The 25,454-nt window shown below is 39.7% G+C and overlaps 2 protein-coding genes across 2 annotated transcripts in view; one reads left to right on the top strand and one right to left on the bottom strand.

The window, feature by feature from the left end:
• LOC131237466 (probable magnesium transporter NIPA6) overlaps positions 1 to 6,275 on the top strand; it is a 40,543-nt gene extending 34,268 nt beyond the window's left edge. Inside the window, exons 7-9 of the mRNA XM_058235243.1 lie at positions 4,914 to 5,006; positions 5,088 to 5,205; positions 5,679 to 6,275. Coding sequence (XP_058091226.1) covers positions 4,914 to 5,006; positions 5,088 to 5,205; positions 5,679 to 5,809 — 342 coding nt within the window. The 3' untranslated portion in view covers positions 5,810 to 6,275. The remainder of the gene's footprint in view (positions 1 to 4,913; positions 5,007 to 5,087; positions 5,206 to 5,678) is intronic.
• A 7,747-nt stretch (positions 6,276 to 14,022) lies between these two features.
• The window catches only part of LOC131237465 (uncharacterized), a 28,665-nt gene continuing 17,233 nt past the window's right edge, over positions 14,023 to 25,454 (bottom strand). The window contains exon 9 of the mRNA XM_058235242.1: positions 14,023 to 14,656. Within this exon, the coding sequence (XP_058091225.1) occupies positions 14,354 to 14,656 (303 nt within the window). The 3' untranslated portion in view covers positions 14,023 to 14,353. The remainder of the gene's footprint in view (positions 14,657 to 25,454) is intronic.

Genomic DNA, 25,454 nt, shown 5'->3' with positions numbered 1-25,454 from the left:
ATCAAGATAAAGAATCAAGAACCCATCACAAAAGTTGTTGATCATGACTAAAGCACAATCTAGATGATAAAAATGAAGGAAATACCTCCAAGAACGAGGCCAGATGACAAGATCTCCATGTAGTCAAATCTTCAAACAAATAAGGTGATGTGACTGACAGCAGCTGGTCTCCCTATTATACAGAACTGCAAATCCAAGGTTTCAAACATACCTAGGGCTAGTTGAAGAAAGCTTCCTCCAAGGTTCAAACATGCATAGGCTCACGTCATCCTGAGCCTGTTTGATATCTGGAAAAGGGCCCGCAAGATAAGTGACAAAAATCATCCTCAAAAGAGAAGAAATGAATTGGAAGAATTTTGCATTGCATCAATCCATCAACAAAAATCTACCAGAAATTTGAACATTTGCAACCTCTAAATCATGCGTCCAAACACAAAAATAACCAGGTTTTGATAGTACATTTGTAGGCTTGATATGGTTAAAGCCTCCCAAGATCGAATCGTGTTTAAGCATGAACAAGGAAAAGACAGAAATGTTCAGATAACAAGGAAAAGACAGAAATGTTCAGATGCAAGGACGAGAGAAACATAAATCTCTACATACCTCTCAAGAAAAAAAGCCTCAAATTTTATAAGCATTGAGCCACCAATCCATGAGGAGGATGACCTCCAATAGCTAGTCTAGAGATCCCCCTTGTAGAGGATGATTGTCTCCTGTCTTTCCTTCTAAAACCCTAAAAAACTTCAAGATGAATCTAAGCATCCTAGGTGTGGGATCTATATGGGATGGGCATAGAACTCTAAGGGCCTGTTTGTTAAATCTGAAATCCGAAGTCTGAATCTGAAATCTAAATCTGAAGTCGGAAAGCTAATAGTGAATCTAGAATAACTTGTTTGTTAACTAACGTCTGAAATGTTTGAAATATATTAATTTGACATATTTACCCATATGAAACAATTGTGATTGAATCCCTACCTTTAAAAACTCCATGAATTTCACTGAAATGTTTATTTGTCATCTAACCTATTGAAAAGGTCACAAACAGTTAGATGAAGAGATGACACAAATATCAACATGATCCAAAGCTTTTGTGGCCCCAAAGAAGTTTTAAATGGTCAATCACCATTGTTTCCTTTGCCGTGGTCCCACCTGAGATTTATATATGCCTCATTTTTCATATCAATGATCTATTAAATGATCTGGAAAAATGGATGAATGGCGTAGATAAAACACATACATCATGGTGGGCCACAGAGCACTGACCACTAGCCACTTACTAGTGCCACCGTCGCTAGCCAAACCACGTCCCCATGTGTGAGCCGAATTTCATGGGAAAGCCTTTCCTAGGAAGTCCACCGCTGGAAATCTAGGTGGGGCCCACCATGATGTTTGTGTGAAATCCACCCCGTCCATCCGTTTTGTGAGAGCCGTATCCATACTCAAATGGGCCGAAAATGTGAGGATTGGTCGCCCATAATTAAAATATTCGTGGGGCCACATAGGTTTTCAATCATGCTAATATTTGTGATTTGAGTTCATCTCACTAGGAATGACAATATGAACGGTATTGAGGGCATGTAAACATCACTGTTGACCCCGGGGAGGTTTCAACGATAAGAATTTTCCTACCCACCTTTTCCTTTAGTGGGGCCCACTTAAGTCCTGTATCCTCATTTTTTGTCTCAAGTCCTAAAATGATTTCAAAACACGGATGGACAGATTAGATTTATCACGAACATAATGGTGGGCTCCAACTAAGATTCCAGTGCAGGAACTTCCTGCAAAAGGCATTTGCACATAATTCACACCCCAAATCTGGGAGGGGATTGCATACTACCCCACCAAGATTTACCTAAATATGGACAATTAAGGGCTTTGTGGGGCCTACCATGATATATATGTTTTATCCATACCATCCATTCATTTTTTTCATATTATTTTAGAAATTAAGACAAAAAACAAGGCAAATCTAAGGCTTAAGTGGGCCACACTACAAGAAATTGTGGGAATTTGGTGCCTATCATTGAAAACTTCTTGGGGCCACATAAGGCTCTGATCAAGCTGTTTTTTGTGTTTTTTCTTCATCCAAGTCTGTGTGACCTTATAAAGAGATTTGATGGCAAATAAGCTTCACGGTGGACATCAGGAAGGTTTTAACGGTAGTCGTTCCTGTCCCACTACTTGATGTGGTGTGGTTGACTTGAGCTTTGGATGTACATCTTTTTTCGGATCATGCTTTAAAATGATATAGAAAAGTTGATAGACGGTGTGAATCTAACACATAAATCATGGTGGGCTCAGGGAAGTGCCCCATGTTAAAAGTTGGGATGTGTATAATGCAAGGGAGAAAATCTTCGTCGCAAAGGACAATTTTGGATTAAAAAAATAATAATCACGGAGCGCATTCTTGATTTCCCATTAAGCTACACTCCTATCACGGAAAAATTTCGGCATAAGATGGTGGAGTGCTTTCCTTCTTCCGTGTTAACAAACACCACTAAACATAGAACATTTTCTAAATTCTGTGTTAAGTACAAAAATTCAGCGTTAACAAACAGGCCCTTAGTCTCCAACACAGCCGTAATCCCACTAAAAGAATGCCATTACTACTCTAAAAGTTCCTTAGGGACTTCATGCACATGGAGTTCTCCCAATGCAAATACACTTGGTCCATACCTCCACTTAATCATCGCCATACCATAAGGTATGCCTGGGCCTCACCTGGTGGAACTTGAAGGTCTACCGTTGAATAATTGAGTGGCCGTGACCAAAAACAAATAAACAACATTTTATTAATAAAGCAAAAACACAGTTTTTCTTCTAAAATGACTATTTTCAGAGGGAAAGTTGAGTCAAAGCCCATATAAAAATTGTATAATTTCTATCATCCACCTATATATCATTTAATTACATTTATACAAAAAAAGTGTCACAGTAAATGAATTGAAATGACGAAAATACCCTTTGTCACAACACTTTCTTTCATACCCTTTTTCCCACGAAAACACTTGCTGGACTTTCATACCACAGGGAGGGCTTACATTTGCTGATATGGACGGGCTGACTTCATGTGGATGAGATCCGGCCTGTCCATCAGGGTCCAGCCATGTGTTTGTACCGGGGCTCAAAAACCAGGAAGATTCAACTCTAAAGTGAGCTACACCATGGAACACAGTTGGGATGGGAAGTTCCACCATTAAAATTATCTAAATTTATTGTGAAGTCCACCGTGGTGTCTATATGCCATCCAATCCACTCTTCTGTAGTATGACGCCAGGAGATATGGATTACCCAAAAACTAGGACATTAAAAGACTCATGTGGGCCACACCTAAGGCACATTGGAGGTTTTAGAATCATTTTTACACTGTTCCCTGTGGTGGTGGCCCACCGAAGTCCTGGATTTGACTGATTTTTAGTATCGATAGTGAAAATGTGATGGTGCACCTGATGGATGGGGTGGATCTGATGAACTTTTGTTCCATGAAGCGCCCAGTTAGTGCCAGTAACACTTTCGGTGTGCCTACACTTGTTAGGTTAGCATAGTCCTTTTTACAGGGAGAAGGTTTCAGGTCCAACCGGTTGGGGCCTTAAGTTACTGTACACGAGAAGATAGCCTGAAACTCATCATGTACATGTGACATCCCAACCTGTCCAATTGGTTGGTCCCACCATGAGGATCACCTTATACCAAAATTAGATCATTACACTTTACAGGTAGGCCACACTTAGAAAATAAGCGATATCCACTGATAAATAACAAAATTCAATTATGGTCCACCTAATGAGTGTATTAGCATGATTTTCGCAAAAGGTGACCCTCATGGTGAGGCCAATATATTACACACTATGGATGTCAGATGTACATGACAGGTATGAAGATATCCGCTGGGTGGATGGTGACTTACGGTCCAACTGGTTGGATTTGAGACCTTGTCTTATAGGATTGTAATCCTCTACAGCACATGTTTTATGCATTGCATAAACACCAAAGTCTATGGGGCCACAATGTGGGGTTTTTCACATTCCGTCCTTGATGTTAGGCCCTAAGGCCAAAAATCAGATAGATCAACAACTCAAATGGGCCACACCACATGGAAGAATGGGGGAGGGATGCCAATCATAATTTTGTGTATGGGGCCACCATGAGGTGCGTCTTTCACCATACCCGTTAATCATGTGTAACTCACCAAGATGGAGGAAACATGCAAAAAATCAGCGTGATACAAAACTCAGGCGGGCCCATGTGAGTTTTTTGTTGGGCTTATCTTCTGTATGCACTGTCCAAATAATGGTTCTTATTTGATAGGTGGAGCGAATTTTATATATCCAACATGGTGGACCCAACAGAGCTTGGGTGTTTCATGTGTAGAAGGTGCTTTTTTAGGGGGTGAAATGACCAAAATGGCCTTGTTTATTCTGCTCTAAAAAGTGAAGTCGAGAAACACTACCTGTAGTGCTAAGAGTAAGAAAGGGAACTTGTAAAATACATTGGTATATGCTCAGTGGTAGACTGACTCTGTTTCAACACTGAGATCATGGGATTGAGTGCCCATGTGGTGTGTGTGTGTAAAAAAAAGCTGGTAATAGTGAACAACATTGATTTTGTTTCTTGAAAACCCTGTGTTGTATTGCCTCCAAAATTGAGAATTGACCATTTTGCTCTTTTGAGGTGCATTGGGCTGCAAATCATGTGAATTTGTTGAATTCCTTGCCGAAATCTGCTCTTTGTTTAATTCATTTCTGTGGAGGTGCAACAGAAGATAGCTCCTTGCACATGTACTGGCGAGTAATGTTTCACGTGCACGTGCGCACAGTCGGACACACTATTTTAGTTCATATGCAATGTGCCTTAGTTGTAATCAAATGGGACCCTAGATAATGTGTGTAATGACTGATTTTGGTATTTTCCAGGCATTGGATTCTTTCAACACCGCAGTTGTTTCTCCAATCTATTATGCCATGTTCACAACTTTCACGATCCTAGCAAGTGCCATAATGTTCAAGGTACTTGGCACCTCCCTCCCTCCCTCCATCCCCCCCACTCTCTCCTAATTGCGACATCTCATCAACTTTGTTGTCATTTAGGATTTATCTGGTCAAAGTGCTAGCAATATTGCATCTGAGGTTTGTGGGTTGATCACGGTGCTCTCTGGGACTACTATATTGCACTCTACACGGGAGCCAGATCCACCTCTTATTTCAGGTATGTCAATGCATGCATGCATATCCTCTTAGCCTCCATGATGCTGATGTTCCATAACCTTGGTCTGCCAAGGAGCTATATTTCCAGACGATTCTCTAGGATACCTATTGTGAAAGTGACTCGTGCTCTTTCCTAATGTTGTTGTTCAAGGGTGCCATTTTGTTACCTAGATGGTTATTGGAAAGGCAGTGGAATTGTGTTTCTGCACCATGCCCATCATACCAAATGGACTTTAAAAAATGTGCAGCATTGGACGAAAGGGGTTTTCCTGTCGAATAATTTCCATTGAGCTTGTATCTTGTAGGTTCAATGGCAATTTTGGCAAATCAGCATTCTGCCCACAGCATTCCTGAAAACTACAAAGAAAGATTATTGGCATTTCACACAGAACATATTCCTATGTTTCCACAGTTTCATTTGCCAACTTTTAAACATATTAGCATAATATGCATTCCATGTCTCTTTGTGATCAGAATTGTATACACCACTTTCTCCAAAAATATCATGGCACATTCAAGGGAACGGAGAACTATGGAAGCACAAGGATGAAGATGGGTTATCAGCTGACTTCATTGCTGTTCTGCGAAACGACTACTTCACTTAGATGATGGCGACACATTGATTTGTCAGCACTTCCAATAGTCTCTGGGGCATAAGAGTTGCCGACAAGCTGCAATTGTGTTGTACATATTAGGAGATGGTCTAACAAGATCAAGCATCCGTCATGCTTGTGCAGCCCCCACATCTTGTCAATTTTTATTTTTTTTTTGTTTCATTTTCATTTTCTTTTCAACCTTTACCATCTTTATTTATTTTTCTTTTGTTTTTTGTTTTTTTTTTTTCCATGTTGTAACAGCAGCCTCTGCTGTGGCGGCTTTAGAATTAAAGTCCTAGTCATATTGCTTTCTTTTTTCCTTGTGTTATTATTGGTTCCCCCTTTCTTTTCTATGTACAATTCTACTTGTGTTGGGGGTTCTCTGTGAATGCCATGTGCTTTTGCTAGTGATGAAAGGAATATTTGTTTTTAGGATTGAGAATATTTGATATGGAAAAGTTGCTTGAGTTGTGATATATGTTTTTTAAGTATCAAGTATCGACGATATCGGCCGATATATCCCATGATACATCTTGTAAGTATTGACGATATCGGCCGATATATCCCATGATACATCTTGTATACCACCTGTGCGATATGAAACACACAAGTAATGAGAAATATCCCACATGTTCGATCTGGTTAGCATTTTCAATTTTTGATCCTTTTTTTTTTTCTTTATTTCTGTAAATCATATTAAATTAGTGTCAAATTATTATAAATTCATGGTTTTTCGTGTTTTGCATGAAAAATCACGGATTGGGAGCGTCGATTTCGAGATTTGGAGGAGATGGGCCGAGTTAAAAAAAAAATAATAATAATAATAAATTTTCAATTTCCTGCGAATCGTTTGCAATATGTGTCCAAACATAAAATCAAACATGTATGTAACTTTATTCTTCTTTTTCTTTTTGGGGTTAGCTTGTTAGTAGACACCCATGTCAGTAGACACACTCCATGTTAGCCACCCCCACTGGGGATCGATACCAAGACCTCAAGTGTTGAAACGAGGTATCTCCACTCAGTCTACCAGTTGAGCTATGGATTTGGGTGTAAACATGTATGTAACTTGATCTACTGATTCTTCATTTGCTTCTGAATGTATCGCCTATGTTTCCACACGTTTTCTTACATTTATAAATTATATGAATAGACTTTTAATATACTTGCATCAATTTAGTTAGACAATGTATAGATTAGGATCCTATACAAAGAAAACTTATTATATGTACTTATATATATATATATATATATTAGCTTGTTAGCACACCCCACTGTTATTTATAATATTTTGATTTATAAGTGTGTAGTAATGTTTTTTTTTTTTTTTTTTAATAATCACTGAAGTTTTGTTGAAAAATTCAACTAATTTTCCAATGTTTTCCCATGTTTCCAACAACATCGATACAACCGGTACATCCCATGCGATAACCGATACACATCCGTATCTCAAGGGTGCGAAACGTAACACAATATCAATATTTCGAACACTAGTTATGATAGGGTACCCATTGATTCCATAATTCCTTATTAAGCAATATCTCTGCTAAATCCAAGATTCCATAATTCTCTTCTTCTGTTTATCTCAATATCTTCAAAACTCCACTTTGTGTTAAGGGAAAATAAATAAATGGGTTGGCCCCCGTTACTAATGAGGACTGGCTTGGGTCTTTTCATTTTAATCCATTGGGGCTTATAGATATGGTTTGATTTGACTAGGCTTGGGGATAAGGCCATAAAAGATTTAGAATACTAAAAGGTGAACATAGATTTTTCTACAATGAGAAAACCCTAGTCATCCCCTCCTACTACTTTTAAATGGGCTCAGGCCTATAAGGTTTAATGGGACTTGGGTCTTTTATTAGGCTCAGGGTTCTGGCTTGAATCTGGTGTCATGTATATCAGCTCAAGCCCAGGCTGTAAAGAACTACTGCCCTAAACACTATCTAAATGTATTGGAAGGTTAAGAGAGATCGTCTAGTGGCCCATCAACTGCTTGGAAAATCTACAAATCCATTGTTTACAATTGCCTTGTCAAAGTGGCTTTCAGGTCCCCTGTAGGTCAATGGAATGAATCCACTGGGTGGGATGGGTAATCCTGATTACCAGATGGGGCCCCACGTACACCATAAGATAGATAGGACATAATACAAAAACGGTAGAGGAATAAATTTGGTTTGGGAAATTGACCGTACTGACCTCGAAGTTTGGGCAAATTAACTAGAAAGTTAAGGCATTCCATATATCCTAAGAGTGGCCTTCTGACATGCTTCTGAAAATTACTTGGACCAAAATGCCCTTGTCCTTGTTTCAGTAGTCATATGGTTTTCTAGGGAATAAGAAGTTACGATCGTACGGAACCCTTTTTTTGCGCGTGGGCAAGGACCCTACTCGTGGGGCCCACATTGATGTATGTGTATAATCCATGCCGCCCATCCTTTTTGCCGTGTCATTTTAGGGCCAGGGCCCAAATATCAGCCTGATCTAGAGCTCGTGTGGGTCACATAATAGAAAAAAAATTGTGACAATAGAACCCACTGTTGAAACTTTCCAGGCTAGGACTTTTTGGGCCCACGCCACCCATCCTTTTTTGCCGTGTCATTTGAGGGTCCAAATATCAGCCTGATCCAAAGCTCGTGTGGCCGGTGCTCGATGGTTTGTGGGCCACCAAGCACAGTTGGGATGTCAAATAAACAGTACAACAGGAACATGTTTATATGAGATCCAATCCATTCATCTGATAAAGAATCATATTTTCACCATGTATCATAAATTTTATTTAAATATAATAGTCATTTGTATCACATCATAGGAAAAAGTGCCATATCCACGACTCATTTAACATGACAACCACGACCCATTTAACATGACAACCACGACCCATATATAATGACAACCACGACCCATATCACATGAGAACCATGACCCTACATGACAACTACGATCCATGACAACCACGACTCATGAGATTTCACATTGATGACCAGGGGCGTATCATTTTTGTCATTGAGCTACAGAGTTGTCCTCCACGACCATAATTACAATACAATATGAATAACATTTCTCTTCAACGGGCACCCAGCGAGCTGAAAAACTTTGTTGAGAATGCTTTGTTTTAGTTTGACTAAAAACTCTGTTGAGAAGGTCAAGCTTAAACAAGACATTCTCAACAGAGTTTTTCAGCTCGCTGGGTGCCCATTGAAGAGAACTGTTATTTATATTGTATTGTAATTATGGTTGTGGTTGTCATGTTATGTGGGTCATGGTTGTTACGTTATATGAGTTGTAGTTGTCATGGGTCATAGTTATTATGTTATATGAGTCGTTGTGAACATATAACAACTGCGACCCATATAACATGACAACCACGACCCATATATTGTAACAACCATGACCCATAAAACGTAACAACCACGACCCATATAACATGAAAACTACGACCCATGCAAACCACGACCCATATAACACAGTCATTGCCAGAAGAGAAGCTAAAGCTGCACTCTCACTTCAGTCACTGCCAGAAGAGAAGCTAAAGCTGCACTCTCACTTCTATCACTGGTAGAAGAGAAGCTAAAGCTGCTGACAAATACGACCATAATTACAGTACAATATGAAGAACAGTTCTTTTCAACGGGCTCCCAACGAGTTGAAAAACTATGTTGGGAATGTGTGTTCAGAATTTCCTGTGGAGGCCGTTGATATTCAGGAAGATCGTCAACATCCCTGAGGAAAGGGATCACCCATAAAGGAAGAACTCGAGAAAGACTCGATTGGCTTGTGAAAGTAATTTGAAACCCAAGTACTACTTTTATAGGCTGGTTAAACATTTTGAAATGTCACGCTGATTCCGAAGGGATTATGGGGAAGTAGTGACATTAATGCGATTTTCTGAAAAAGAGTGTGGCGCTAATTCCGAAGGGTCACGTTGATTCCGAAGGGAAGGGTCATGGATATGACGAACAATGGGTTGTGGTTAATATGTACATTAGATCATGGTTTTTATCCACGTTGGATCGTGGTTGTCATCCAACATTGGATTGTGGATCAGGGAAAAACGGAATGGCAACCACGACCCGTGTAACATGAAAACCACGACCCATATCACATTACAACCACAACCCTCGTGGTTGTCATGTGATATGGGTTGTGGTTCTCATTTCCTGCTCCCAGATTGCATGGTTCTCATTTCCTGCTCCCAGATTGCATGACAACCACAACCCATACCACATTACAACCACGACCCTCGTGCCGTTTTTCTAATATGAGTTGTCATGTTGTATGGACAGCATGAATTATGGACGGCATGAATGGGCAATGAGAGTGCAGCTTTAAAAAATGATAGTAATTGCGAAGAGAGTTTTACACCATCCTTTACAACTAAAAGAAAACACTCTTCAAAAATAATAACCAGCGATGATGAGAGTGAGGAGGATGATAATATCCCCATTTGCAAACATAAGTGGAAGAAACTTGCAGAGTTGTGTGATAATACTGAAAAATTATCAAAATCTCCCATGAATCAGTCTTGTGCAGCTTTAAGCTTCTCTTTTGGCAGTGACTGTATTATATGGGTAGTGGCTGTCATGTTATATGGATTGTAGTTGTCATGGATCGTGGTTGTCATGTTATGAGGGTTGTGGTTTTCATGTTATATGGGTCGTAGTTGCCATGTTACATGGGTCGTGGTTCTCATTTTCTGCTCCCAGATTGCATCATGTTATATGGGTCGTGGTTTGCATGGGTCGTAGTTGTTATGTTGCATGAGTCGTGGTTGTCATGTTATATGGGTCGTGGTTCTCATTTCTTATTCCCAGATTGCATCATGTTATATGGGTCGTGGTTCTCATTTTTTGCTCACAGATTGCATTACAACCACGACCCCATTCATGCACATAAGATTCTTACCGTCCATCAAAGTTAGAAAAGTAACGTGCCCTTCCGTTCCAAAGCTAGCCTGGCGTTCTTTGAATATGAGTTGTCATGTTATATGGACAACATGAATTATGGACGGCATTGATGGATAACATGAATTATGGACGTAAAAAAGGATGGGCGGCATGAATTATGGACGGCATAATCCATGGGTCGTGGTTGTTATGTTATATGAGTCGTAGTTGTTATGTTATATGGGTCGTGGTGTATGGTTTGTAGTTCTCATGTGATATGGGTCGTAGTTATTATGTGATATGGGTCGTGGTTGTTATGTTATATAGGTCGTGGTTGTGATTATGGACGACATGAATTATGGACGGCATGGATGGGTAGCATGAATTATAGACGACAAAAAGGATGGGCGGCATGAATTATGTATAGCAAAAAGGATGGGCGGCATGAATTATGGACAGCATAATCCATGGGTCGTGGTTGTCATATTATATGGGTCGTAGTTGTTATGTTATATAGGTCATAGCGTCATGGATCGTAGTTCTCACGTGATATGGGTCATGGTTATCATGTGATATGGGTCGTGGTTATTATGTTATATAGGTCGTGGTTGTGAGAATGGACGGCATGGATGGGTGGCATGAATTATAGATGGCAAAAAGGATGGGCGGCATGAATTATGGATGACATGGATGATGGACGGCATAATCCATGGGTTGTGGTTGTAATGTTATATAGGTAGTACTTGTTATGTTATATGAGTCGTGGTGTCATGGATCGTAGTTATCATATGATATGGGGCGTGGTTATCATGTGATGTGGGTCTTGGTTGTAATGGGTCATAGTTTTCATGGGTTGTGGTTGTTATGTTATATATGTTGTGATTGTCATGTTATATGGGTCATGATTGTGATTATAGATGGGTCGTGGTTGTCATGTTAAATGGGTCATGGTTATCATGTTATATGGGTTGTGGCTTTCATTTTAGGGCCAAGTCCTATAAAATGAAGACAACCACGACCCATGTAACATGACAACCACGACTCATATATCACGACAACCACAACCCTTATAAGTGATTTCACACTTTTTCATATGAGATGGATGAAATGGATCTCATATAAACAGTACTATGATATATGTGTCATCTGGATGTTAGAACAATCAAACACATCAATGCTACAGAGGGAGGCTGATTGACTGTGCACACAGATATCCACCATTAAAATCCTCCTAAGGCCCACAGTACTGTTTATTTGACATCCAATCTGTTGATTAGGTCGTATAAACACAGATGAAGGGAAGAAACAAAGATTAGCTTGATCCAGAACTTTTATGGCCCCTAAAAAGTTTTTAATGGTCTACGACGCTCATGCAATACTGTTTCCTATAATGTGGTTGACTTGAGATTAGTATATACTAAAATTTGGACTCATACCATAAAATGATCTACAAAAATATATGTACGGTATGGATGCAACACATACATGGTGGTGGGGCCCACAGACCATCGAACACCAGCCATTGGCTGGTGGTAGGGGGAGTAGCCAATCCGTCACTTTCTCAGGTTTTGTAAAAAGAAGGTAACCTATTATTCACTCCAGGACCATATGACTTCTGAACCAAAGACAGGAGCATTTTCGTCTGAAAATATATCCAAAACATGTCAGGCCACTCTTGGGATATATGAAATGTCGTAGCTTTCTAGGTAAGTAGTCCAAACTTCGAGGTCAGTACGGTCAATTTCCCATTTGGTTTTATGATCAAGAGGTAGCTTGGAAATGAAAATCAATCACGTTTTGATTGTGTTGTCATAAAGGAGCAACTCCATTTCTTCAAAGGGCAGGATCATTCTTAGAATACAGTCCACCTTTGTTGAGGAATTATGCAATTATTGATATGTTTCATTGATCTAAACCTTTTATACGATGGGCCTCACATGGATAGTGTACACCTAAAAAATCTTCAACAAAGGAATATTTCAACCCTATTATCATTTAACCATTTTCCTTTGAATATCTTAAATATTGTCTATTAGTGATCCATTAGTGAAAAGTTTAGGACCTAGTAGGCATGGCAATGGATTGGGTTCAGGTCAGGGTTAGCCCTAACCCGATTACTGAATAAATAAAGAATTTAAACCCAAATCCAACCCACAACTCATTTACCATATGGCCGAACCCAACCCACTTAAAATTCATCAATCCCAGCTGGACGTGGCCCATTTAATTACAATCGGGTTGGGCTCGACCAACCCAACCCAACTCCACTCAAGTTTAAGAATGAAATATCAGACTCAAGGTGAGCCCAGCCCTCCTCCCTACACAAGTACATGCATATATTCTTTCTTCTCACCAAGGAGAGGGGATTCTTAAAACTAAAAAATAAAAATAAAAGATTACATCGTTCCTAATAGTCATTTGAGAATAAAATGATTGATCTCTATCAATAGACCTGCATAAGATCCAAACCATAGACCTGGAAGATGGCCGACCAAGGAATAGGATCGTAAGCTTGGAACCAATGAGCCGCTGAATAGCCCTACCCAACTAGACACATGCATAAAAACATATATGTACCTACTTATATTCTATTGTTTTGTACGAGTAATTTGACCCTGCTCATTCATAGTCTATATAGCTGGGTGGGGTTGAGCCCAAATCCATTTAATTAAATGGGCCACATTTCTAGCCATTGCCTGACCTGCAATCCATTTATATTGGTCACCTAAGATGCAGGTCAAGTCAAAACCCTTCTGTCACCCCTACCTTTTACTCTTGAAAATTTCAAGGCAGCCCCTTCAGCTCCCATCCAAGAAAGGAACTGAAACAACACAAAAAAATTTCTAAGCAGTTGGCATAGAAACATGAGCAGGCCATGAAGGTTAATGTCATGTAAGCCAATATGTAACCGTATGATGCACACACCAAAACATCTCTATTGCACCCTGGTTAAGGTTCTCAGGACCATGGATTTGGTCGCTCACCTCATGGATGAGCCATGTGCTTAAATCTAAAGGGAACTGAGTGGTGTTAGTCCTCTTAAATCACTTGGCCAAATACGGGAGGTTCCCAAGTCCACATCTATTTGAGGGAGGGGGGGGCGGGTCATAACCCTTCAAGCTGACTAGATTAACTGTCCTGATTTCCATACAAGTTTGTCACGTGTACTGTGACGATAGGCCAATATAAAAATCTCCTCATCCAACATATCAGCATTTCTCATGCAATAAACCTGAACAAACCAAGTTCTCAAGGGAAGAAAACACAGTCCAATTGATAGCCTGTAAAAAGAGAATGGTATGGCAACAAATAAAATACTATGAAAAAAAATAATACTTACTGACTATAGGGCCAGGATGCCCATAACCTTCAAAATTACATAGGCATGCAGTGTAAGTAAAACACAGGGAGGGTTCCTCTATAAGTTGAAATACGTACGTATCTGTCATTCCAACACCCTTGGATTGGAGAGATCAGCTATTAACAGATTCAGTTCAAATAAATGGTACTTTGCTGGGATTCTTTAAAGAGATGGATCTCTTAAATCCAAATGCCATATCATACATACAGCAACATAACGGGCCATGGGCAGCACATCCATATCATGTGTCCAGGACTTCCAGTACAAAGTGTGAAAACTGTTTCATCCTATATGTGGGTACAGTCACTAGGCCCATAACTCATACATAGTCTGCAACTGACTCAGACTGTTTGATATCAGAGACAACCTGTACAGCTCCCTAAGCTTACTAACATCTCCTGTTCTATTCGTCGGAGTCGCTGAAGTAACAGCAGAAGATTTGTTTGAATTCCCTGATAATGCTATTCCCAACATCTTCTTTAGCAGCGACTGTAACTGACCCCAAAACTTTGTCCCGATTTCGACATGCTGACTGGCAAATAAATCAGAACTGCCTTCTCCAACCACATGACGGCCTTCGAGCAGCTGTGATAGGGCTGATTCCAACATCTGAACAGAAGCAAAGAGCATCCAGTTTTATCAAGAACAGAAACATTAAAAAAGAAGCAGGTGATGCAAAATTGAGGTACCATCCCAATCCCACACCCAAGACATTGATGATATAGCTAGAATACATAATAAGGTAATTCTTCATTTTAATATAACATCATGTTATCCAAAAAAAAAAAAAAACAATTACATAAATAATTGCATGGGACCCACGTTCAACAGAGATCTTAAAATTTTCTTACCAACAAGATCAAAACCTCCAAGATTATGCAACACAATTGATTATTAATACAATTTTGGCAGAAAATAGAATAAACAAAAGGAAATGTAGAGGAGAAATTATCAGAAACAATGGTTGTAACATAACTTGTGATGCAGCCATTTTTGCCCACCAACACGTCACATATTTAGAATATCTATCCATAGAAAAGGTGGGCCAGACCATGATGAACATGTGATTTGAAAATTACGACGATCGAATCCGGCACACTATATCATCCATTGATGCTGGCTGGGAAAAAATGGTTATATTATAACTTATAACACAACTGTTTCATCTGATTGTACCACAAGCACAAATATGCCGATTCTGATCATTCCGCAAGCAAAAATATGCTGATTCTAACCACAAGGAAAACACCATGTAGCCACACAAAAGGATCTAGAGGCATTGCACTAACTTCCAGAAGAAATGGACTCCTGGGTTAGAATCCCATCACAGGAACCTAAAAGAAAATAACTTCATTCAATTGCTTGAATAATCAAACATTCTCAATTGTCTTGTATACATGACCTCTTGCCTTTATATATAGGCTATAAAACCATCTAAGAAGCTTCTAGAAAAATCTTCTAGAGAAACTCCAACTCTCTAATCCCATTTGTCCACAAATATTTTTCTACTAACACTTGCAACAAGCAAAAGGAGATATATAATGGTTTATGTTGTACAGATTGTACAAACGCGCTGACTGTGAGAGTTAAACTCCATTATTTTCATCACCTGAAGGTGCCTCCGCATGATTTGCATCCTTATCCCAACAGGGCCTAAAAACTCCCCAAACTCCCCAAAATCCAAGCCATAGTTCTCTGATGGACCCACCAACACAATTGCCTTTATATGATCCTGCTTCAACTACTTCCATACGCACTGGAACATCACTACAATCTGAGTCAAAAGCAGAAAGGTCCTCTCATGCTCACAATTCATCAAATTTACAATCCTTCGAAGAGCCACAACTTTATCCATGGGAATTAAAGAATCTGCAATGCACTGAACTCGCCAAAAACCTCCTCCAGAGACTCTGCTGACAGCACAAAAGGGATGTTTCTGACAAAAATGTTGAAGGGGCCTTTTGACTTATGATGCCTTTTTTTTTTTTTTTTTTTTTTTTTTAATAAAAAAAAAAGGTAACTGAGACTTTCATTCAGAAGAAAAGAGGTGCTGAGTCAGTGCCAAAAGACAAACCAAGCAAAAAAGGAAAAGACAAATTACAACTTATCAAGGATCCCATGCTTTCAGCCCACTCATTTGCCAGAACTAAAATTCTACTAACTTGCTCCTCCCTACTGCTTACATTTTGGAAGCACCTTCCATTTCTCTCCTCAGATTGTCCACGAGCCAACCAGTAACACAAGTCTCCATATGGCTTTGGCTTCCTTCCAGAAAATGACGCCGTGCCAGGCCATAAGAAGATCCTCAATATGAAGAGGTATGGTTCACACTAAATTAAATCTTCTGAGGACAGCTGACCACACCTCTCTTACGTACCGGCAATGAATGAAAAGGTGATCAATAGATTCACCAGAAGACATGCACATAAGGCATATATTAGGGATGATCTTTGAGTGCTTTTGAAGATTATCAATAGTCAAAATTCCATCTTCCCACTAACCACCATAAAAGCCGCCTATCTTCGGAGGAGCACTGTAATGCCCAGATGAATAGTCTAAGAGGTCTTCGTTCCCTTCTTTTGAAGCATGGAGTAGAACGATCAGACCCAAAAGCCGCTATCTTTGACCCCACACCGAACTATCGCACTCACTTCTTGACGGACAACATAGATGCAAGCATTCTAGAAGATACGCAAATTCGGACACTTTGTCATCCTAAAGATTCCGATGAAACAGTGGGGTCCAAACCACAAAGCCTCCACAACAATAGTAGCATCTAGCAATCGTAAAGTTGCGATCCGGCGCAAGGCTAGCCATCAACAGAAATATGATACTTATGGGTAAATCGCCCTTCCAAGTATCTTCCCAAAAGCATATCCTCTTCCCATTTCTAAGGGCGAAACCCATGTGTTGAATTTGTCTCTCATCCTAACAATTCCTTTCCACATTGCTGATGCTCTGAACAACAAGGAGTCCTTAGTCCACCCTTCTTCAATGCACCTGTATTTGCTTTCAATAATCTCTCTCCACAAAGCTTCTCTCTCCAACCCAAACTGCTGCCACCATTTTCCCAAGAAAGCTACATTCATCGCTTCCAATTTTCTAATACCAGCTCCCCCTTGTCGAAGGATTTACGATGCCTCTCCTAGTCCAGCCTCTGCCAGGATCCCATCCCCATTCACCATCATTTGACACTGTACACTTGTTTTGTTTAGATTTATTCTAAAGCAATGTCTTGCATGATATTGTATGGATGAGACTAAAGGAGCTTCTTGTTTGCACGCAAAGATGCTTGTTAGTTACCAATCTCACATAATGGATTCAACTAGTAGGCAGAGCACTCCATGAAAGGATGGTTGATTGGTCGTTAGCAGCTCTCTAGGGAGGAGAAGCCTATAGGATAGTACAGATCGATGGTGCCAGATTTGCAACAATGAGGCCAAATGAAGCATCAGGAGGCTTTCTGCCACAGGGGCTGGCTTCAAAATTGAAGTACATGAAGAGAGTCCATCACAGGAGACCTTTTGATGCCCTTACGAAGAAGACAATTAAAATGTATGCAGGATCTCCACCATAGAAGGGTTTCACATATCATGATTGGGTGAAATCTCCGTTTTCATTGAGAATCAGATTTTCCATATCCAAGGGCTATGTTTTAACATGCGTACTGTATGCAAGTATTCATGAATGTAGATTTTCTTTAATGCTACATATATTGTATTCAGATTATCCCTTACAAATTGCATGCTTTTTTTTTTCCTTCTATTGATCATATGATATGAATGCATAGTAATTTCTTTGGACATTGCATATTAACATAGATATGGTTGAGCCCTTTCTTACTAAGAGGTGTTGTGTCCCTAGGGCTTGTGTGTTCCCTACCCATGAGCCATGCAAAAGCTGCCAATTTCAGAGGGGCACCATACTGCCACACAACTCGTATGCTCATGAGCGTCATACATATCAAATTTCCAAATGAACTCATAGAAGGACCTAACCAAAAAGTATCCCAATTTGTCCTTTAACCACACCATTCTATCCCCTTCTCGTAAAACTGGCACATAGGCATGAAGACAATCAAGAAGCCTCTTCAATTTACTCATCTAGTAAATTACTACAACGAGGAGGGACCAAACCACTTCTGTCCCGACAAAAGAAAAGCACTTGGAAACCCAAAACTCCTTTTCCAAAGCTAGGTGCGCAATATTGGGAAGTGCTGATTGGAGAGGAGAGTCCCCAACGCACACGTCTTCCCAAAATCGAATGCTCTCCCCGTTACCAATAAAGAAGCCTATACTTTCACTGAACTTTGATTGGAGCCTAGATACTCCTTTCAAAATCCATGACCCTTTGTAAAGAGAGGAGTCTTTAACACCCCACCCGCCTCTTTGGCAGCCATACTTTTCTTCTATTACTTCTCGCCACAAGGAGCCTTCCTTCATTCCAAAATGCCTCAAACACTTCCCAAGAAGAGTCAAATTCATCTTCTCCAAATCCTTAAACCCCCTCACCTACAAACCTCCGCCCAACCCATAAGTAGATGAAAAAGTTTCCTTCCCTCTGCTCCTTGCCATAAAAAGTTCACATCTTGGCTTTTACAACTTAGATAAAACTAACTTCAGACATCTGAATAATGATATAAAATATAATAGAAGATTCGACAAAACTGCTTTTATGAGAGTGATCCTGCCACCTTGCGATGGATATTGGCTTTCTTGGATAATTCCCTCTCAAATCTCTTGATATTACATCCCATAGATGCATTGCCTGTTTCCCAATACAAAGGGAAAGCCCCGAATATGATGAATGGAATACTCCCACACGGCAAACAAAGATCCTTGCCAACCGCTCCACTTCTTCCTTGGACAAGTGCACCCTTAGCATCTCGTTCTTAGCAATGCTGACGAAGGTATCCCGTATCGGTATCGGTTGGCGTAACGGTGCCCTCCGATACCGATACGGATACGGGGGTGTAACGACGATACGGGGGCGTAACGGCCCGTAAAGGTGCAAAATTTTTTTTTAAACAAAAAAAATATGAAAAAATATGGATTAAATCCGGAATATTCTAAGCATTCCAAATATGCATTCATTTATAAATTGGAACATGTTTATGGTGGTGTAACGGTCCACTCTTTGGTGAGAAGTTGTATCGGACTATCTGATGAATTTATCAACCAGATAATCTGAATTTGACTACAAAATTCATATATTAAAATTTCTAAATATCTAATTTATATACTTAACAATTTGATATCATTTCTCCCAATAGTTCTTTTAAAAAATGACATTAAATTCAAGTAGATCGCGTTGCCAATTTGGGGCTGACTTGGAGGACCAATCCATGCCCCAAATCAGCCTCAAATTCATGCAATTTATTGGCATTATCCCACTTGTGAATTGGTGGACATTTATTGGATAGTGAATCATGAAAAAAATAAAAATCAAAAGGCCCTATTTTAAAAAATAAGCGTCCACAAATTAACAATTAAAACTATTTAAACAATTTGATTTTAGCATTTTGAGTTAGCAATTACAGTCCATAATTTAATTGGTAAATTTTAAGTTAATACATGTCTCGTGTACAATTTTTTAAGGGCCCGAATTAGGTAGGAGTCGGATTGTGAAGTGTAGCACACGAGTGTCAAAGTTTTTTGGATCCCACTCGTGATGAATGTGTTATATCCACACCGTCCATCCATTTTGCCAAATAATTTTAGGGCATGAGCCCAAAAATGAGGCGGATTCAAAGCTCAGGTGGACAGCACCATAAGAAACAACAATAATTAAACGACTACCATTAAAAATTTATTGGGGCTACAAAAGTTTTAGATCAAGCTGACATGTGTGTTTTCCCTTCATCCACGTCAGTGTGACCCTATTAACAGGTTAGATGGAGAATAAGCATTACAGTGGACCCTAAGAAAATTTTAATGGTGAGCATTCTATAACCACTGTTTCCTATGCTGTGGTCCACCTGAGATTTGGATCTTACTAATTTTTTGAATCGTAACCTAAGATGATGTGGCAAAAATGGATGGACGGCATGGATAAAATACATACATCATGGTGGGGCCCATGTGGCACGTGTACATTTTATTAAATTGTGCAACGTGCTTCGTAACTCGTACGCAGTCCATTCATTTGACGTAGGCAAGTCCTGTTGGTCTGATCATGAGGTATGTGTTATATCTAAACCGTCCATTCATTTGACGAGCTCGTCTTAAGGCTTGACACGAAAAATAATATAGATCTAATTATCAAGTGGACCACACTGCAAAAAGCAGTGGGGGATTGAACGTCTACCATTGAAACCCTTTTTGGGATCACAGAACTTTTAGATCAATATGAAATTTGTTTTTCCTCTTCATTCAGGTCTTTTTGACCTTTTGAACAGATTGGATGGAAAATAAACGTAATGGTGGGCCTATGAATTTTTTAACGGTGAAAATCATCATCTCCGCTGCTATTTTTGGTGTGGTCCAGACGATCTTTGGATACGATTCATTTTTTGGCTAATGCTCTAAAATGATATTTAAAAATAGATGAACGGTGTAGATATAATAAATACATCAATGTGGAGCCCATGTAACTTTGATCTCCTTTGAACCGTTCGTACAACTCGAAGCTCGAGGAGTGTCAGCGCTTGTCTTAGCATGACAAGTACCTACGGCAGCTATACTGGTGTGTGGTACACCAGTCAATCTGCTTCTGATTTCAAAGGAAAAAAAAAACAGGAAACCGAAAAGAAAAAGACGGAAAGAAGAGAGAGAGAGAGAGAGAGAGAGAGAGAGAGGAGGAGGAGGAGGCCCGGGCTGTAGCCGCAGTCGCAGCAGGGCGAGAAGAAGAAGAAGAGGAAAAAGAAGAAGGAGAAGAAGAAGAAAAGAAAAGAAAAGAAAAGAACGTTTTTTTTAAAACCATTTTTTCTTTTCATTTTTCTTTAGGGTTATGGACCGTAACGTTTGTTACGGTACCGTAACGGCCGTTACGAACCCAAAAAACAGAGGTGCCCCGTTTCGGGGCCGAATCGCGCAACGGTTGATGCCGTTACCGTTACGAATCGGCCGTTACGGCCGAAGCGTAACCGATTTGGGATACCTTGATGTTGACCCTAAGCCCTAAGATTGATTCGAAGCACAAAATCACCATCCTCAGTTTTTCAACCATCTCATCATCTATGTCGCAAAATAGAATAGTATCATCGACAAATTAAAGGTGCGATATTGGGGTACTCTCCCTACCTACTTTGAAACCTCTAATAATTCCCACATCTTGGTCTTTCGCGAACATTCTACTCAAGGCTTCCACTACTATGACAAATAGAACTGGAGATAGAGGGTCGCCTTGTTGAATCCCCATCAACAGTCTAAAAAAAATCTTTGGGACAATCGTCAACCAAAACTGAGAACCTCGCCAATCAGACACGCTCCCTCATTCAACCTTGCCACTTCCTCCCACATCCCATACACCCCAAAAGATAATCCAAAAAATCTCAATTGACATGATCATAAGCCTTTTCGATGTCCAATTTACAAACCACACCCTTAGCTCATTCTTTAAAATGCGAGTCGATGCATTCATGAGCTAGTAAGGCATTAAGACTTGACGACCCTCGATAAAAGCCCATCGATTCTTCAATATGACACTAGCGAGCACCGAGCAGAATTTGGTTGTTAGGATCTTAGCGAGAATCTTATACGGACTTCCTCTTAAGCTTATCAGCCTAAAGTCCTTTAACCTATCCGCTCCTGGCACTTCCAGGATAATGGCAATGAAGGATGCACCTAAGTCCGAAGACAAGCGGCCCATTTTGGAAAATTCCGCCGTGAAATCCATTAAATCTCCTTACAACATTTCCTAAAAAGCTTGAAAGAAGGCTGTTGAGAATCCATTAGGACCTAGGGCCTTATCTCTTCCCAAAGACTCCACTATAGATTTGACTTCCAACTCTAAAAAGGGCTTCTCAAGAGAGAGGACCTCTTCTTCTAAAAAGCGAGAGAAAGACGAGTCGTCAAGAAGAGGTCTCAATCAACCTTCATCTGAAAAAAGGGCTTTGTAGAACTTAATAACCTCATCACACACCTACTCTTTTTTCCTTTGTTCTTTTACTCTCCACCACCACTCCTCCAATCCTGTTACTTCTTACCCTTGTGCTAGCAATATTCTAAAAGAACTTAGTGTTTCTGCTCCCCTTCCTTTACACATGCAGTCCTCGACCATTGCCTACATTTAATCTTCTCCTCCTTAAGGCAACTAATCTTAAGCTAACTTCGATCTTTTAGCCTTTTCTTCAGTCGTGAGGTCCAAACATTCGGCCTTTAAGTCAAGATCCTAAATTCCTTTTTAAGACCTCATCCATCTCTCTTTCCCGGCTTCCATTTCTTTTTTCCAATCCAAAATTTTCCTTTTTAGAAGATTGAGCCTCCCATTTAATTTGAAACCCATAAAACCTTCAACTTCGAAAGAATTCCACCAATCCTTAACAAGACTAGTAAAACTCTCAACTTCTAACCAAGCAAGTTCAAACTTGAATAGTTTAGGCCCCAACTTTTCAACTCAACATCCAGAAAAGCCAGGCAAGTCCAATGCGTTTTCTTGAGAGACTCAAAACAAAAGACTTGTTCGCTTCCTTTAATATCATTGATAATACTTCCCGCGTCTTTTGTTAGCATGGTATTGAATCTATTAACCATTTATTTTTCACTTGTAGGTTCACTGGTTGGATTTGGAGAAATCTGTAATCTAAACTTTCTATCCCCTTTATCCACCATCCTACAATTCTTCAAGCAGTTGCTTATTTTGTAGAAAATGCAAATGATCCTATCTCTTCTTCTCTTTGCAAACTCTCTTTCCTAGCCCCGGTGTGGCATATTTGGAAAGAAAGAAATAACCATATATTTAACAATAAATATTGCCCAAAGGATATCATTTTTAAAAAAATCATATGGGATTCGACAGCTAGAGTGTTTTCCCTTTAGGCCCCAATCGTTGTATCTGCTGCCTGGGACCTTCCTACTGCCTATTCTGTTTCGCGGCCCCCCATACTTCAAGTAGCTCGACGTATCAAACCTGCTCCTTCTTGGACCTTAGCTTGTGTTGAGATTTCGGACTCTAGAGTTGGGCTACTCTGTTGTGCTCCAAACACGACTCCTATTTGGGGAATAATCTGTGTTTTTTCCCATTCAAGGAGCGATGGACAAGTGTTTGCAAACCTTATCCCTTGGAAAAACTAACTTTCATACTGATCAATTTGTAGGAATTAACATCCTCGTGCACAATCAACAAAGTCTAGCAACCGTTAAAGATCCGTCGACCTCCTCTTGGAGATTGCATCAACGTAACTTTCTGTGGATGGGAGAAGAGTTCTAGATGGAGCCCGTCGGGCCATTTTGAAGACCCCACATGCATTGGGCGTGCATTAGGAAGACCCCACTTTGGGATGATGCATGTGGGTTGCTTATGAGATTAGTTTAGTCATAGGATTTCTATTTTGTGTCGATCTGACTGTTGGATCTTGTCGATCAGGCCATTAGGCCACCAGATCTTTTAGATACTGGCCCCTTGGATTCTGATCTTGCTTTCTTTATGTTTTTTGTTATTTTTAGGAGTTAAATGATGATTGGGATTGATAATAAATGTTTTAGTTTTCTTATTTTTTATGATGGGTCACTTCACTTGAGTGTCATAGTTGTAATTATGCTGAATTTTTAATTCCGAATTTTTAATTATAAAAGCATAGGGGAGGTGGAGTTCCAACCCTAGTGGTGTTATTGAGAAAGGAAAAAAGAAAGTAGTTCTCTTGTGTGAAGAAATTTTCCTCATTATCCCTTCCAATTAAATTGTGGAAGGGTAGAAGCTTGTTTGGTGGTGGATTTCCCAAGGTATTCTTCTTCTTACATCATTCTTCTCTCTTCTTCGAAAGGTATTCTTCTTCTTCTTCTTCTCTTGTCTTCCTCTTTTCCCTTCCATTACAACACTCTAAACCTTGATCTTCAATTTCCTAATTTCCCCAATTTCTAAAAAAAAAAACCTAATTCCAAAATCCTCAATTTCCATGAACCCTAATTTTCCAAATTTCAGATTTTCCCCTTCCTAACCCTAATAATAAAACATGCAAATCTGTCCCTTGAGTGTGGAACGTGCTCATGCTAAATTGGAAATTCTATTCTTCCATTGGTCATAGTTTTAATTGATTTATGTGATTTCTTAGCATGTAGGCATGTGATTTAGGTTAAATCAAATTTTATTTCCTATTGTTTACTCTTAATTACTTGGTAGGTTAGCATCTTTTGTTAATTGAATTACTTTATGAACTCTTTCATAATATCCACGTTGCATGCTAGCATTAAATCATGTGTCTTGCATCAAATTTGGTATCAGAGACCATAGGTTTAGTATAGGATTTTTGTGTTGCATCTAGGTTAGAGTCACATCTAGGTTTAGTAGAGCATTCATTCCATATAGGATCATAACCATATTGCTGAATTTTTGTTGGAGTATCCTATTGCTGAATTTTCAGCTAGCGTTTCCACTTATACCATTGCTGAAATTTCAGCATAGTAATTTCAGGTTGTCACATTGTTGAATTTTCAGCTTGTAATTTTCGGATTACGCCCGTGCTGAATTTTCAGTTTGGCACCCTCGAATTACTATCTTGCGAAATTTTCAACATAAGATTTGAGAATAGCGACTTGCTGAATTTTCTAGGTAGTGTGTCTAGCGTGATCTCTAGGTTAGTACTATCATTGTCATCACATTGTCCTATGACCTAGGGTTTCCTTTAAAGTGTCCTTGTGACGCGCACAATAAGACCACCGCGACTCAATTGACCGTGAAAATGCGCATATCAATCGGCTTGAAGCCTCCCTTCAGGAGAATCTTGACACTAGGGAAGATGTTCAATCACAAGCCGGTGATTAAATTGAAAGAGTTGAGACTGTACCACTTGCAATTATTAGCCACGCCTTAAGCCAAATTGTAGAAAGTGATGATTGGCGCATGGATTCAATTTTCCACACATGCCAAGTGTGGTGGCAAAAACTGTAAGGTGATCATTGATAGTGGCAATTGCATCAATGTAGTATCTGCTCGCACTGTGGACCGCTTAGGTATGCTAGCCGTTCCTCACCCTCAGCCCTATCGAGTCTCATGGGTTGACGCATCTTCGATTCTAGTTTCTCAGCGTTGTCCCATTCCCATCCAGTTTGCTTCTTATATGGACACTTTGTGGTCTGATGTTTTGCCTATTGATATAGGTCACATCATTTTGGGCAGGCCTTCGTTGTATGACAGGGATGCAACACTATTCGGTCGCTCGAATACGTGTTCGTTTCTGTATAGAGGTAAAATGATTGTCTTGAAGCCTCTCCCACACAAAAGCACCTCGGAAAAGGAGAACGTCAAGAAA

Source organism: Magnolia sinica, chromosome 2 (assembly GCF_029962835.1).
Source record: "Magnolia sinica isolate HGM2019 chromosome 2, MsV1, whole genome shotgun sequence".
NCBI lineage: Eukaryota > Viridiplantae > Streptophyta > Magnoliopsida > Magnoliales > Magnoliaceae > Magnolia > Magnolia sinica.
The sequence above is the reverse complement of the archived record's forward strand: the minus strand, read 5'-3'. Positions and strand labels throughout refer to the sequence as shown.